This window comes from Eulemur rufifrons, chromosome 12 (assembly GCF_041146395.1).
Source record: "Eulemur rufifrons isolate Redbay chromosome 12, OSU_ERuf_1, whole genome shotgun sequence".
NCBI lineage: Eukaryota > Metazoa > Chordata > Mammalia > Primates > Lemuridae > Eulemur > Eulemur rufifrons.
This window is the reverse complement of record NC_090994.1, coordinates 26,389,132-26,405,343: the sequence shown is the minus strand read 5'-3', so window position 1 is coordinate 26,405,343 and position 16,212 is coordinate 26,389,132. Positions and strand designations below refer to the sequence as shown.

At 38.4% G+C, this 16,212-nt stretch overlaps 1 protein-coding gene across 1 annotated transcript in view; it reads right to left on the bottom strand.

The window, feature by feature from the left end:
* Positions 1-16,212, bottom strand: part of HOOK3 (hook microtubule tethering protein 3) — a 96,501-nt gene that overhangs the window by 13,314 nt on the left and 66,975 nt on the right. Inside the window, exons 14-17 of the mRNA XM_069485030.1 lie at positions 12,714-12,783; positions 10,025-10,165; positions 5,766-5,853; positions 1,381-1,415 (exon numbers count right to left, since the gene is read on the bottom strand). Of these exons, the coding sequence (XP_069341131.1) occupies positions 1,381-1,415; positions 5,766-5,853; positions 10,025-10,165; positions 12,714-12,783 (334 nt within the window). The remainder of the gene's footprint in view (positions 1-1,380; positions 1,416-5,765; positions 5,854-10,024; positions 10,166-12,713; positions 12,784-16,212) is intronic.

Here is a 16,212-nt window from a genome sequence, read left to right as displayed (position 1 = left end):
TAGAAAACCAATCTGCTGACAACTTGATTCTAGACTTCTAGCCTCCAGAAAGAACTATGAGAGAATATTTCTGTTGTCCAAAGCCACCTAGTTTGGGGTGATTTGTTACGGCAGGAACGGAAGACTAATACAGCTTGCATCTTCACAATGGACCCTTTCTGATGAAGATTTTTGCCACGTAAATGACTGAGCACAGAACAATGGTCAACAGTTTTACGGAACGACAGGTGTTCTACCTTTTGCCATAAAGGAATGGGAAATTAATAAAAAGAAGACAGGAGTTAGTATTAAATTCTTACTGTAATTCTTACAAAGGCTGGAAGTAACATTTTCTGTTCCTTCAGTACATAAAGATTCTGCCCACTGGTAGACTTTCTAGCAATTCTCAGTTGCTAGAGCATCTCATGTTGCCCACATTTAAAAAAAAGAAAGAAGAACACAAAACTGGATAGCATGAAGCGAACTGTCAGACAACAGAATTTCTTTCCAATCCTAGAAGAATAAATGAAAATTATCTCTGTGGTACTGAGGACGTCGGGTTTAGCACAGTGTGACACGGTGACACTCCGACGGGCTGGCAGTTGATGGCCCCCAACTCAGGGCCTGCCAGGAGTTTCGCCAGGGAGTGACAGGAGGATTAAAGCTCCTATGGGGTGTGAGAGAGCCACGAACCATTTCTAATATTGTCAACTTCAGCTAAAGATAAAGATACTATATAGATGAAGATTTCTTCTTCATGAGAAAACAAATGCAACTGCTTTAAAATTTATTTCACCTTTTAGATTAACAAGTCCTGTTCAAATATGTCTGTAATTCAAGGAAAGATTTGAAAATCTGCTACTGACAAGTTTTTATACTTTAAAAAAATTTACTTAAGAAGGAAGAGTAGTCCTGCCACACATAAGAGCTGGCCAACAGCAGCCTGTGGGCTGAACCCAGCCTGCGGCCTGCTTGCGTGTGTGAAGTGTCACTAGAACACAGTCACACGTTGGCTTACGTACTGTCTATGGCTGCTTTCGAGCTACAACTGCAGAGCTGAATGGCTGGGACAGAGACCAGTCAAGTCATCACTGACGGGCTCTTTATAGAAAAAGGTGTCTGACCCATGGTCTGGAGTGTCTCAGATTCCTAACTATGATTATAAATACTATCACCAAGATATAAAAGCCTGGAGTGTCATTTGAGAAAGCAGTTCTGAAGCAGTCACTGTTCCGACTTGAGGACCTGGGGGGAGAGGGCCCTTCAGACACTGGGGACATGCGTGAGGGTTTCCAGGGAGCTCTGCACGGCCGCCGTGCCGGTGCCGGGGCCCCTGCAACCACCTGACACAGGCACCAGGGCCACAACATCAGAAGGAGCTTCAGCAGCCGCTATACTTACAGATGTTCTTCAAGCTTCTTTTTTAGAAGAACTGACTAAAAATGAAAAATAAAAATTAGTTATTACCTACTAATGTATTAATTTTTAAAAATTAAGAGTACAATAGTAATTAATGTGGGGTGAGTCCTCAGTAATTTCTTTGTTCAAAGACCTCAAAACACACAACGTATCCCAGTTTAATTCTCTTTAATAAAAGGAGAGGGCAGCCCATAAAGGACAGCTATCGGCATAAAATACCCAGAAACTGGATACCTGAATTCTCTATGTGTAGCCAGGGAAATGAATAAAAAAGTCACTTAAATATAGACCTAATATTCCTGGACTCAACAGGCAGGCAGGACTCTAGTGACAACAAACTCTCCTTAGGACGCCATTTAGCTGCCATATTGTTTTCCTTGTATCGTGACAGTCTTGGATCAATTCCCATAAATACTTGTGACTCAACCAGTGATTTACAAACACGCACAGGCTGCAGATCATTCGTGTGATGGGATGGGACGTGACGGCTGGTATGTGCACAGGATTTAATATGATGGAGAATGTAGCTTTGACTGGGTATTAAAAAAAACGTCTCCTGTAAAGCAGGAGATCAAAATTAACCTAAAAATAAACAATGAAGACATTCTATAAAGGACCCCTAAGTTTCATAACACTTACAAGGTACATATTATTAATGAATTTTACAAAACATTTTACTTTGAGATAAGTGTTTATATAATTCAGTCAAAACCCAGTTAATATGGATTTATAAAACAAATCTTCCAATTTAATCAACAGCAGCAATGAGGGGAAATGAACTTGAACATTAAGTTCTTGGATTTTCAGTTACCTTATTAGATAATGATTACCATACTGTTTATTCAAGTCTATTCTCACACAGCTCTAGGATATTTCAAATCCTCTTAGCTCAGTATGTTAACTACAGGTAGGTCGGCAGGCCACGAGGACTTCTGTCACTGCTCCCCCCAAATATACAGAAAGACAACAACCACATAAACTTTCGATTATTACTCATTCCTTCTTTAGTACAAAGGGTAAAATGTAAATACTTTTTAAAAGACTTAAGCTTAATTTTGTACTTATGTTTTGATTAGACTCCAGCAAAATTTTAACTGAGGTAATATATGATAAAATGATTAGATTTGAGTGGTTAACATGCCAGGCAATGCACTAAGTCAGGTCATGTATGTAGTCCCATGGAAACCTCCCCGCACCGTGTGTGCAGTGGCCCCCCTGACGGCGAGGGAAGCGGGGTGGATGACGTCATAGCAGCTGCTAGGTGGCAGATCTGAAATTAACCCCAGCTTTGCCAGAACCCGCAGCCTATGCGTGGTCTTCACTTGCAAGCCTTCCGTGCTGCAGTGCCTCTCCAAAGCGAAGACTGTTGCTACCACAAAGGTGGCAGGAGGAGGCAGACTGCGACAGGAAGCTAGCGTCAAAACAATTTACATCAATGAACTAGTAATGGTGTGGAACAGAAGTGGGATGGGGAAAAAACCCAAGAGCAGACTTCTTTTGGTTTAACTTTTTAAGATCTTGATATTCTTTAAGTGTCTTAATTGTAAGGGTCATAAACCTATACAAGGCAGGTAATATTGATATTCATTCTGAATAAAATTGCCTTAATTAAAAATTTCAATACCATCAACCGTGATGGCAGATGTTTAAATCAAAAAACTGCTCAATATATAAAAATGAAAAGGATGCCATACTTACAATAGCCTTGAGCAGAAGCCATGCCAAGAGACAAAGAGGACAAGTTAGTAGGAAGCAAACACAGCAGCCAGGAGAAGGCATGATTTAGAATTCATGAACAGAAGTAAAAGATATGCATTTTTTTTTTCAGAAATGTACATTTTTCTTTCTTCTATGGTCTCCTCATCCTGTCTTGTTCTTTGAAGTTTTATATACTGTGGCTAGCTCAAATTATCCATGTAACTGGATATAACAATGCTTTTCTGCTTCCATGCTAAAAACAAATGACATAATAATGATAATCAAAATGTGTAAACATCCTACTCTGACTTATGGTCACACGAAAGGACTATGCTTTTGATAACAGACAGGCAGAAATTGTGCTGTTCTTCGTCAGAAGGGACCGATTCCTTTGGCAGGTTGTTCTATGTATTACACATTCCTGAGATGCAACACTGTAGGTTAGTGAAAGAGAAGAGTTAAGACAAAACCATAAAAAATCTGCTGGGGAAAGAACCACGTTATCTGTACTACACTATTTCTTTCTCCAAACCATTTGGAGGCAGAGCTTTAGCCATCTGAATGTTTTCTACATATGGGAAAGAGATCAGAGAGAATTTCTGCTTAGTTTAGAGCGAGACATCTCATTAGCATCTGGACAGTCAAATGAAGTGATTAATTTATGCAAATAGTACTTGATAGGGCTGGCATCTCACCTCTCAAAGTTCTCTTTAATATGTCCTCTTGAAGTAATGGCACACAGCATTTTCAATTAGATGTGATTACCACAGTGATACCTCATCAGGCTATGCCAGATTCTTCTTTAAAGAATAAACGCTTTTATTTATGTTTTAAATAAGAGAACCAAGCTAATGGTGATCACTGTAACACTAAAGCTTAGCTGGTCCTGGTACCTCGCCATTTTTACCTCCTACGTGCTACACGCCCTTCTCCTCCCTGCCATAATGAAGCAACAAAAAGTCTCCTCACAGCTTCTTAGAGACCAGAATGAATTTTACATTCATCTCAGTTTAAGGGACTTAGTGATTTCACTGAACTAGGAAATGTTACTCCCTTTGGTTCATCTCTAAGGTACAGTTAATTGGGCTTAATAATTTTTTTTTTTTTTTTTTTTTTGAGACAGAGTCTCACTCTGTCGCCCGGGCTAGAGTGCCGTGGCATCAGTCTAAGCTCACAGCAACCTCAAACTCCTGGGCTCAAGTGATCCTTCTGTCTCAGCCTCCCAGGTAGCTGGGACTGCAGGCACATACCACCAAGCCTAGCTAATTTTTTCTACATATTTTTAGTTGCCCAGCTAATTTCTTTCCATTTTTTTTTTAGTAGAGACAGGGTCTTGCTCTTGCTCAGGCTGGTCTCGAACTCCTGAGCTCAAATGATCTGACCACCTCGGCCTCCCAGAGTGCTAGGATTACAGGCGTGAGCCACCGCGCCTGGCCAATAAATATTTTAATACACTAATGGTGGCTTTGTTTCACCCCTTTGTGGGTTAGCATTTTAGATAAAAACATATTTTAAATTTTAATAAAGACGTAAAGTAGTCCTTTATGTTGGTGACAATTTTAGGAACTGGGAATCCACCTGGGAGTCTAACAAGGACTACCAACACACAACGACGGGATAAACTGAAATCACCAGTCATAGACAGAAGGGTATGCTGCTAATATCAACTAGATGATGTTCGGAGAAACTGATTAAATTTGGTTACTGTGAGCTTTTTGTATCTCACAGTCTCAGTACATTCTAAGTAATATACTTAACTCCCCTTCTTTGGCTCCTAACCCTCTTATATTAATAAGGCTGGATGGAATCAGCAAAATCCATAGTTTTGAAGTTGATCCCCCAAAATGACTCTATCAATGGAAACAAACAGATTTATACTGAAATGCCAGAGTTTATAGCAATTACACTGGTAATAGGAAAAAAAATAAAAAAACACAAAAGAGCTGGCTGAAGCAAAGACTGGTCACCAAAATTTAGACTTTTTCCCCTCTTACACTATTTTTGAACACTTTATAAGTCTTAGCTTTATTGTTTACTGCTCACTAAATGTAAAGGGGTTTGCAAAATACAACTCATGTACACTGTTGCCCGAGATCACCCGGCTGTGGAGGACAGTTAACACGTCGAGGTGGAGACGCAGCCCTCGGCCCCACACGCTGAGGAGCCTGCGGTGCGCAGCAGGGCGGGGCAGAGACGCGCAGCGTGCGGAGGGAACACGAGGGAGGCCAGTGGGGGGTGGATCCAGAAATTTAGAGATGATGAGATTCTAGGGATGACACTACTTTCTTGAATATCAATTCTATATTAAAAATTTCTAATTGAACATACTAAGTTTCTATTAGCATTTTTTTTTGACCAAAGGGGAAAAACCCTGTATTTTACCTTTGAATACTGAGCTGAACAAATTTAAAACATAAAGCCTCAATTAACTCCTTAGCTAATGACTAGAAATGCACTTCTAATTCCCAGCAGCGGGACCCTGAAAGAGATGATAAAGTACTGTCTGGTCCTTGTGATAACGAATGTTAGTAAAAAGGAAAACACTGTTTCTTTTCTATAACCAATACAATGCTAAATTATTTTGATAAAGACCATCAGATAAAAAATAAAAGCTATATCTTTTCTCAACATTGTGAAACTGTTGGACCACGGTGGGTATGAAAACTTACATCTTCTGCTTTTGAGCCTTGATCCTGTAAAGACTTTTGCAGTTCCTCAACTTGTGACTGTGCTTCCAGAAGTCTTTGATTCACCAGCCTAGAAATCAAATGTATGTTAATTTTGCAAGTACTGACTGTGAGCGTCAGTCTAGCTCACAGCAGCCTCAAACTCCTGGGCTCAGCCGATCCTCCTGCCTCGGCCTCCCAGAGTGCTAGCATTACAGGCGTGAGCCCCTGTGCCCAGCCTAACCCAGGGAATCTTTACTAATGCTGATTCTAGGGCCTGGCCTTCATAAATTCTCTAGGTCATTACGATGCAACATTCAGTAGACCAGTTTGGTTCCCTAGGTCTTGGGTGATATCGAAGGGTTGCAAGAAGGGGAAATACGATCAGACAGTAGTTCAGAAAGATCATATTGGTTTTAGAGAGGAAAACGCTATTGAAAAGGTCAGAGAGCAGACATGAAGATTGAGAGGAAACTATCACAATTATTACTAAATATGCCTGAAATAGGAGGAAACGTTTTGAGAAAAGGCAAAAGACTACAAGGAATCAAAAATATTAGCACTAAATAGCACTTAGGATCTTGGTATTCACCAAGAAAGGGAAGACAGGAGGAACAGGTTGAGAAAGGGATGTAAATTATCTGATTTTGTTTTTGTTCAAAATGAAGTGCCTGGAAATGTCTGTCAACAGCTGGAGATCTGAACCTGAAGCACAGGGTGAAATCTGAGTTGAACATGCAGATTTGGGAGCCACTTGGAGTTACCTGAAGCCAGGAACATAAATGATATTAGCTGAAAAGAAAGCGAAGGAGAGTGCAGAAGACTAACAAGGACCGGCCGTGGCAGATCCATCAAGGGGCAGGAAGGTAAGCTCAGTCTGGAGAAGAACCAGAGCATTGGGGCATAAGCGAGGGGCCTATTGAAATAAAGAAAAAATGTGAAGAAGGAGGAATTTAGCAACAAAACTGAATACAGTAGAGAGATGATGAGGAAGGAGAGTCTTAAAGGCTCCCCTGGATTGGCCATTTGAGAGATGACTGGTTATTTTAGTAAGAAATATTTTAGTGAAATGGTAGTTGTAAAGCCAGATTGCCCCAAATTAAGGACAAAATGGCAATAAGTGTTTAGAGTCCAAACAGCCAAAAAGTTCAGTAAGAATTTTTGTTTTTACTTAAGTTACAAGAAATTATAAGCCCTTTAGGCTTATTATTTACAGAGAATGACAGTAAAATTCTCTGTAAAATCAATCTGTAATAACTTTTTCACATTAAGGAATACAAAATATGAATGTTTTTTGAGTAGTAAAAGAATAAATTATCTGAAAATCCACATTCAATATGGGGACATTGTAATCTTGTTCAACCATTTTCTAAAAGCATGTATTTAGCTACAAGACTATTTCAACTATGCATTTTAGCCATTTCTGAGATCATTACCAACATCGTGGGCCTACTAGATGGGCAGCATTGGAAATGTCATTAAAGCACAACCCCAGTCTATTCCAGGATGTTCCTTGGAGGGATTTGAAAACAATTTAAATGCCCTGCAAAGGGGAATGGACGAGCAAATAGTAATGCAACTGTTAAAGTATGAAGTATGTAAGCAACATAAATATAAATAAAGGCGCATTAAAAAAGTTCATCTACAAAATAAATGAGCATTATAATGCCTCCCTCGTGGGGTTGTTTAGAGGATTACGTGAGATGATATCTGAATGCCTGCACACAGCAGGTGTTCTATAAATGTGGATTGCCTCTACTTTCTTTCTCCCCCTTCAGGGACTTAGCTAACATTTTAATCAAAGTCTAATTAGTGAAGACATATAGTTGTCAAGGGAGTGAGCCTGCGATCACAATGCAAGCGAGAACACGGATCCCTGCAAAAGCTCCCTGGACAACACTGATACGGCTCCACCCTCAGCCCTTCATCCCTCTCCTAATATTGTCTGAGGGGCAGGAGGTATTATAGACATTTAAAAATGCTCACTCACTGGGAAAACTAATTGGAAGGGACTGTGGAGGTCTAATGCAAACCTTGCCTTCCAACGGATGATCCATGGGTGGTGAGCAAACTGTATTTAAGGCAATAGAGTTAAAAGACTCAGTGGGACTAAAACTCAGGTTTCCTGGTATCCAGTCCAGTGCTGTAAACTAGTAAGTGATTAAGTTGGAAACAAGGCAATGTAAATACTTATAAAACCCAGTAAGAATGAACGGGGTAATTCACGTAAGAGAAAAAGCATCCTGTGAGAGAAAAAGATAGGAAAAATAAAAAATATTCTGCAAACATGGTGTAAGATAAATTGGCAAGAAAGAGGGTACTGGTTAGTCACGGAGGCTTTAGAGCCAGGCGGCCTGGGTAAGACAGGCCAAGAAGGTGGCTCACGCCTGTAATCCTAGCACTTTGGGAGGCTGAAGCAGGAGAATCCCTTGAGGCCAGGAGTTTAAGACCAGCCTGGGCAATATAGTGAGACCCCATCTCTACAAAAAAATCAAAAAATTAGCCTGTATGATGGTGCATGCCTGTAGTCCCAGCTATTTGGGAGGCTGAGACAGGAGGATCACTTGAACCCAGGGGTTTGAGGTTGCAGTGAGCTGTGATGACACCACTGTACTCTAGCTCAGGTAACAGAGTGACCCTGTCTCAAAAAAAAAAAAAAAAAAAAGATAAGACAACATATTTAAAACACTTAGCACAATGTTTGGAACACACAGGTACTTAATAAATATTGCTATTATTATTACTTTTGTTATAGATCATAGGTGGCCATAATCTAAAAATAAGTTATCATCAGTATTGCAATTTAAGAAACAATCACAACACTAAGTTGCAAACAGCTGCAAATAACACAGGAAGTTGGGAGGTAATTAGTCATCTATACACATGGATACTGTATGAATGATGACAGCTGTCCCATCTCTGATAAAGAAAGAGAACAGTAACTGCAAAGCCCGCAAGAAACAATGCAAAAGCCTTCTCAGGAAAGTTGTGGCTGTTTTTACATTAAAAACTCAGGGTAGGAAGAGACTTTCCTGACTAAAATGGTTAAAATATACCCCAGAGGCAGAAGACTGATGAGGCAAATGCAAAAACACTTCCAACACAGCTACGCATGGCCCAGCTGCTTCCTTCCTGCGAGGCCCTTCCCCCACCTTCTCCACTTCCCAGTCTCAAGCACTCCGTGCTCCTGAGAGCTGATGTAAAAATTTTCTCCTTCTGTTTATGCTTACTGGTGCTCTTGTAATCACCCTAGTATTTACACTGACTTATGCTGTTTGCTGATTCTACCTCAGCAGCTTCAAAACCTAAAGCTATAGGAGGAAGGGTAGGATGTGAAAAACTGTCATCGCCATTTAGGAACAATAAAGAAAACTTCTGTAATATCAGGCAAGCTATGAAGCTATTAATAAAAATGTCAAATCTCTCAAAAATGACAGAATATCACAGCAATAAAGAAAAAAACCACTGTATGTTTGCTATTTAAGCAACATTTCCAAAAGGCAAAAAGAAGCAAAAGACAGTCACAACAAAATATAAATATAACGCTTATCAGAGTAAATTACTGATTTTGAAGTAACTAACTTTGGCTCTATAACACCATGCACTGAAAAATTATAAGCAGAAAAGCAATTTTCTTGTTAAATCTGTAAATTTTAAATTCTCAAAATAATTGAACGGTTCATTAGATTACTGATTTCCTTTTAGGGTCAAAATAAATAACAGATCAGGAAAAAGGCTTTGTCAATTCGGTTATGACGGATCCCAGCTCTCTCCCCACACCAGTGGACCCCTGGAAACCGCTGGCTGGTGAACACACGGCAAACTTAACCAACCTAACAGTGATTAGGAGTTGAAATTGCTGGGAAAGACTGAATTAATGGTCAGATTTTATTTAGTCCTCTCGCTTTAATTAGTCATTAGAAAGGGTAAATGGTAGAGCTTTGATATCATTTTGCTTGAAGAAAGAATGGTTAATGTCATTATAAAGAGGCACGACATTTCTTGGCAAGTTGGCCCAAAAGTGGAGGAATGGATTAAAGTTCTAAGAGGAAAGAGTCAGGCGTGGTGGCATGGTGGCTCAAGCCTGTGGTGGCTCAAGCCTGTTGTCTCAGCTTCTTGGGAGGACAACTTGAGGCCTGGAGTTTGAAACCAGCTTGGGCAATGTAGCAAAACCCCATTTCAAATTACAATTCAAATCTTTGTTAAAGGGAATAAAAATGAAGGCAAATAGGGAAAATCTGTCCCACCTATATGTACTCTACCTATTTTCTGTCTCCAGTTCGTTCTTGCGTAGATTTGCATCATCTAGAAGGCTCTGCAATAAGGCAATTTTTTCATTGTCTGAACCCTCTTGGTTAATTTTTAACATCCTGTTCTCATGCTGAAGACGGATAAGTTTCTCCCTGAATGAGCAAAATAAAAACTGATTATCTGGCACATCAATGCAATATAGGGTCAAAATCCAACTAAACAGTTACAGAGTTAATACACAGAATAGAAATAAAAAACAAAGTAACTGCAACTAATTTAGCTCCTATTATAACTGGCCAAGACATTATATTTCCGGTATTAAGTACTTTCTTTTAACAATGACTAATCTGAAGATAATAGAGTCTCTAAATATCATGGTTTTGTAATAAGATTTTAAAATCCTGTTTTCCTTTCTGATTTACATATTTAAGATATGAATGCATTCATTCACTTGTTCTTTGGTTCTCATCAGGAAGCATGATCTCTAATGCTACACTCTTAAGTTACCAATCGCTTGGTGGCAAGATATACCCAAGGGGGATCGCCTTCAATACGTGCGGTCCATCCATTCCCACAGACACATAAAATCGTGTTCTTGTAACAAGCCAGATTATTAGAATCAGGTTACTGGACTGTTTTGGGCTCGCTGTATTATGCTGAAAGCTTACACTGAGAGATGCTGAAAGCAACAGCCATACAGAACTTGCCACCACATTTACTGTAGGGATAATATAATTGAATATTAATTCCCATGAAGATAAAGTTGTAGAAGAAACAGTTCATTCTTTACTTTACACAGGGTCATCTTTAGAGAGCCCCATGAAGACAGTACTATCAGATCTGAGATACTATGAAAAGCTGTGTTTCTCATGGAAAAAGAAACACCAAATCAAAATAATAAGCACACACACATACACAAAATTCTACTCTTATTTTATAAATATCATAAATCTTATAAAGTATTTTTACTTTTGCTACTGAAAAGATGAGAGTCAAATCTGTGACCCAATTCAAGCAACTATCCAGGACTTGGTATATTTTGTATTTGGGCAACACTGACGTCATATTTTTCAATTACAAAGTAAACACAGTCATCGTACAGGAAAAAACAAAAATGAAAAGAAAATACGAACCCTCCATAACTCTATGGTGCAAAATGCTGCTGAAACACAGCCTTCCAATGCTAAGCAGATACACACATGCACTTTTAAAAAATGAGACCACATAGCACATGTTACATTGGTACCTGCTATTTACACTTAAAATTTCACAATCATTTTATATCATTAAATATTATACTTTAATATTTTAAATAACATGGTGTTGAAATATATAAATGTATCACTTCTTTAATCAATGCCCAGTTATTGGGCATTTAGATTGTTACCAATTTTGAGCTTTAACAAGCTAATAAGGATCAGCTTTGTAAATATACCTTTTCGTACATCCTTGGTTATTTCCTTAGGATTAATTTCAAAAAAAGTAATTTTGGGGTGAAAAGATAGGTGCTGTTTTAGACAACAAATTCTGCTCAAAAGAAAAGCTGTACTACTTTAATCTTCTATCCTAGATGATGAGATTTCCAATTTCTCCATACCCTTAACTTTAATGAAAAGTATCAAATATTAAGCCACCATCTATGACATATGTTGCAAAATTTTTATCCCTCTTTACCATTTCATTTTCTTGATAGCTACTCTGGGCATAGAGCATATTTTAATTTGTATCTAGACGTACTCAGAAAAGCCATATTTGTTGAATCTTTATGCTTGTTCTTAGTCTAGAAAGCCAACTGCATTACCAATAAGCTTCCTTAAAAATTATGGCGTTTTTTGGACATAACCATGTATTTATAAATATTCATAAATATTATGTGTTCATTCAACTAATTTTGTTAGTTCAATTATAAAGTAGCATATCAGATGGCAGAAAAGTAACAGACATACAAGATGCTCCCAGACTTGGTGCTGCATTACAAACAACAGTAAACTGTCTTTATTTATTCAACAGTATTTTAAAGCTCATTTCAACTTTTATAGGTGATAAATAAAACTCTTACACCACCATTATTTCATTTAATACCCCAAGGATGTTGTACAGAATCAAGGCCAGTGTCCATTTTCAAAAGGGGCAAACAGGCCCAGAAAAGGCAAGTGCAATACTCAGGGCTGGTCGCTCCCCCACCGAATTTTAATTCTTACACATAAAGATGGTATGTACTGAAACAAATGGAATTTTTAAAATGTGATGACTAAATAAAAATATGAGGTGTTATTGAGGGAAGAGTAGTAGAGATGGGGAGAGATTTCTTCCTATCTATAACTGTCTATCTTTCCCAGGCCATTTTATGGGGTTAGCAGACACATCTCAGTAACAATTTTGCAGGCTGATAGCTAAAAGCAGAGCCGTGTCTATGGGCCACGTGTTTTTTCACCGCTAAATGTCTGCTAAGGATATTCCAGCTCAGGATGTGTTAGTTTGCTCTGCCTGTGTGAAAGATTGGCCTGTTGAAGCAAGAAAATCAATTCTCTACTGGGCCAACTGAAGAAAACTGGTAACAAGTTGAACATGAAAATTCAACACTGAGTTCATGCTGAAAGTGTGAGTAATAGAGATAAGGAACTGATCCTCTTAATGTTGCAGGGGAGCGTTTTCTCGGAATACTGTGCAGTGTGACTATGAACATCACGATCTCCTTACCTGATTTCAGGTGTAGTAATCTCTGCTGCCAGACTGTCTGAAGACTCCTGACTTCCCAGAGGCATTAACCCTATAAATATATAAACATGAATACAAGGTTAATAGAAAGCACAATTACTTCTTTTAGTTAAGTTATACTAACCCAACTTTGAATATTAATTTTAACAGCTAAAATCTTTGCTTTTCTCAAGTAAAAGACCATGTCACAGTAGTCTTACAGTATTATTACCTGTATTTTACCATTTTAATTATTTTTAAGTATAGCATTAAGAGTAGCATTAGGTACATTCATAATGTTGTGTGACCATCACCACTATCTATTTTCAAAACATTTTTTATCATCCAAATCAGAAATACTGTAACCATTAAGTAGCAATTCCCATTTCTCCTTCCCCTAGCCCTCATTAACCATTATTCCACTTTCTGTCTCAATTTGTCCGTTCTAGATACATCATATAAGTGGAATCATATAATATTTGTTATTTGTGTCTGGCTTACTTCACTTAACATGATGTTTAAAGATTCATCCATATTGCAGCATTTATCAGAACTTCATTCTTTTCTATGGCTAATAGTACATTGCATGTACATACTATATTTTGTTTACCCATTTATCTGGTGATGGACACATGGGCTGCGTCCATCTGTTGCCTGTTGTGAATAATGCTGCTATGAACATTTGTGGGCAAGGACCTGGCTGAGTCTCTGCTTTTAATTCCTTTGGGCATAGACTTAGGAACAAAATTGCTGGATCACATGGTAATTCTGTTTAACTTTTTGAAGAGCCATCACAGTGGCTGCACCATTTTACATTTCCACCAGCAATGCACAAGGGTTCCAATTTCTCCACATTCTCACCAACACTTAATACTTATTTTCCTCTTTTTTTTGTAATAGCTATCCTAATTGGTGTGAAGTGGTATCTCCTTGTAGTTTTGATTTTTTTTTTTTTTTTTTCCTAAGACAGAGTCTCACTCTGTTGCCCGGGCTAGAGTGCAGTGGCGTCAGCCTAACTCATAGTAACCTCAAACCCCTGGGCTCAAGCGATTGATCCTCCTGCCTCAGCCTCCTGAGTAGCTGGGACTACAGGCGCAGGCACTATGCCCGGCTAATTTTTCTATTTTTAGCAGAGACGGGGTCTCACTCTTGTTCAGGCTTGATTTTCATTTTTTAATGATCAATGATGTTGAGCACTTTTTCATGTGCTTATTGGCCATCTGTATATCTTCTTTGGAGAAATGTCTATTCAAGTACTTAGCCCACGTGTGAATTGGGTGGTGGTGTGGGCTTTTTTTGTTTTGTTTTTTCCGGTTGTTGTTGAGTTGTAGAAACTCTTTATGCATTCTGGATATTAATCTCTTATCACAGTTATGATCTGCAAATATTTTCCCCCATTTTGTGGATCATCTTCACTCTGATAATATCCTTTGATGCACAAAAGTTTTTAATTTTGATAAAGTTCAATTTATCTATTCTTCTTTGTTGTTGCCTGTGCTTTTGGTATCAATTCCAGGAAATGACTGCCAAATTCAATGTCATGAAGATTTTATTCTACGTTTTCTTCTAAAAGTTTTATAGTTTTAGCTCTTATGTTTAGGTCTTTGACCCACTGTGGGTTAATTTTTATATATGGTGTAAGCTAAGGACCCAACTTCACTCTTTTGCATGTAGACAAGCAAAATATACAATCCCTTTCTTCTTTTTCTTTCCCTTCCCTTCCCTTTCTTTCCCTTTCTCCCTTCCTTCCATTGCTTTGGCTAGAACTTCCAGTACCTATGTTGAATAGAAGTGGTGATGATGGGCCAGGTGAAGTGGTTCACATCTGCAATCCCAACACTTTGGGGGGCTGAGGTGAGAGAATCACTTGAGGCCAGGAGTTTGAGACTAGCCTCGGCAACATAGTGAGACCCTGTCTCTACAAAAACTAAAAAATTAGCTAGATGTGGTGGCGTGTGCCTATTGTCTTAGCTACTTGGAAGGCTGAGGCAGGAGGATCTCTTGAGCCCAGGAATTCAAGATTACAGTGAGCTATGATCAGGCTACTGCACTCCAGCCTGGGTGACAGAGCAAGACCCTATCTCCAAAGAGAAAAAAAATTTTTAAATACAAAAATTGAAGTGGTGATAGTGGGTATCTTTGTCTTATTCCTGATTTAGAGGAAAAGCTTTCAGTCTTTCATCATTGAGTATGATGTCAGCTGTGGGTTTTCAAATATGGTTTTTATCATGTTAAAGAAGTCTTCTCTTTCTACTTTATTGAGTTTTTAAAACCATGAATGGGTGTTAGATGTTACCAATGCCTTTTCTGCATCAACTGAGATGATCATTTGATGTATGACTACATTGATCTCTATGTCTACACTTATGCAAATCCTATGCTGCATTTACGCAGTTTTATCATAAATTTTGAAACCAAAATATGTAAGTTCTCCAATCTCTTTTTCTATGATTTTTGGGTTATTTTGGCTCCTTTGCATTTTCATACAAATTTCAGGATCAGTTTGTCAATTTCTTCAAAAAAATCTGCTGAGATTGGGATTACATTGAATCTTTAGACCAACAAGGAGAACTGTATAATCTTAACTATATTGAACCTTCCAATACCTGAATATGGAATGTTTCTTCATTTATTTAGATCGTATTTTAGTTCTTCCCAGCAGTGTTTTATAGTTTGCAGTGTATGTCTTATATTTCTTTGTTAAACTTATTCCTAAGCATTTTATTCTTTTTGATACTATTGCAATTTCATTTTCAGATTGTTCACTGGTAGTGTAAGAAATATAATTGGCATTTGTATATTTGTATACTGATCTTATATATTAAGACCTTGCTGAACTTATTTATTAGATCTATGATTTATTATATCCTCCCTTCTAACCTTGGATGCTTTTTATTTCTTTTTCTTTCCTGATTGCACAGGCTAGAATCTCTGATACCATGTTGAATAGATGAGGCAAGAGTGAACATTCTTGCCTTGTTTCTGACCTTTGGGGAAAAGCAGTCAGTACTTCATCATCAAGGATGAGGTCAGCTGAGGTTTTTCACAGATATTCTTTGCCAGGTTAAGGAAGTTTCCTTCCATTCCTAGTTTGCTGAGAGAGTTTATCAAGAATGGTGTTACCTATTTTTTTAATGTAATGGTATAACACACATCACTCTATGTCGGGCATATACAAGATACACCTCATTCTTTTTAAAGGCTTTATGGTATACAGTTGAATAAGAACGCCATTTCGGTACTGCTGAACTTTGAGTTGTTTCTAAATTTTACTATTAGAAGCAATGTTTTAATTCATTAGGGTAAATTTCTAGAGCAAAATTGCTAGGGGAAAGGATATATACATAAAGAAGGCTCATTTCCTGCTGCTTATAACAGAATACCTGGAACTGAGTAATTTCTTACAGTTCTAAAGCCTGGGAAGTCCGAGGCCGAGGGGACATGTGTGGTGAGAGCCTGCTTGCTGACGGGACGCTCTGCAGAGTCCGAGGCAGAGCACGGT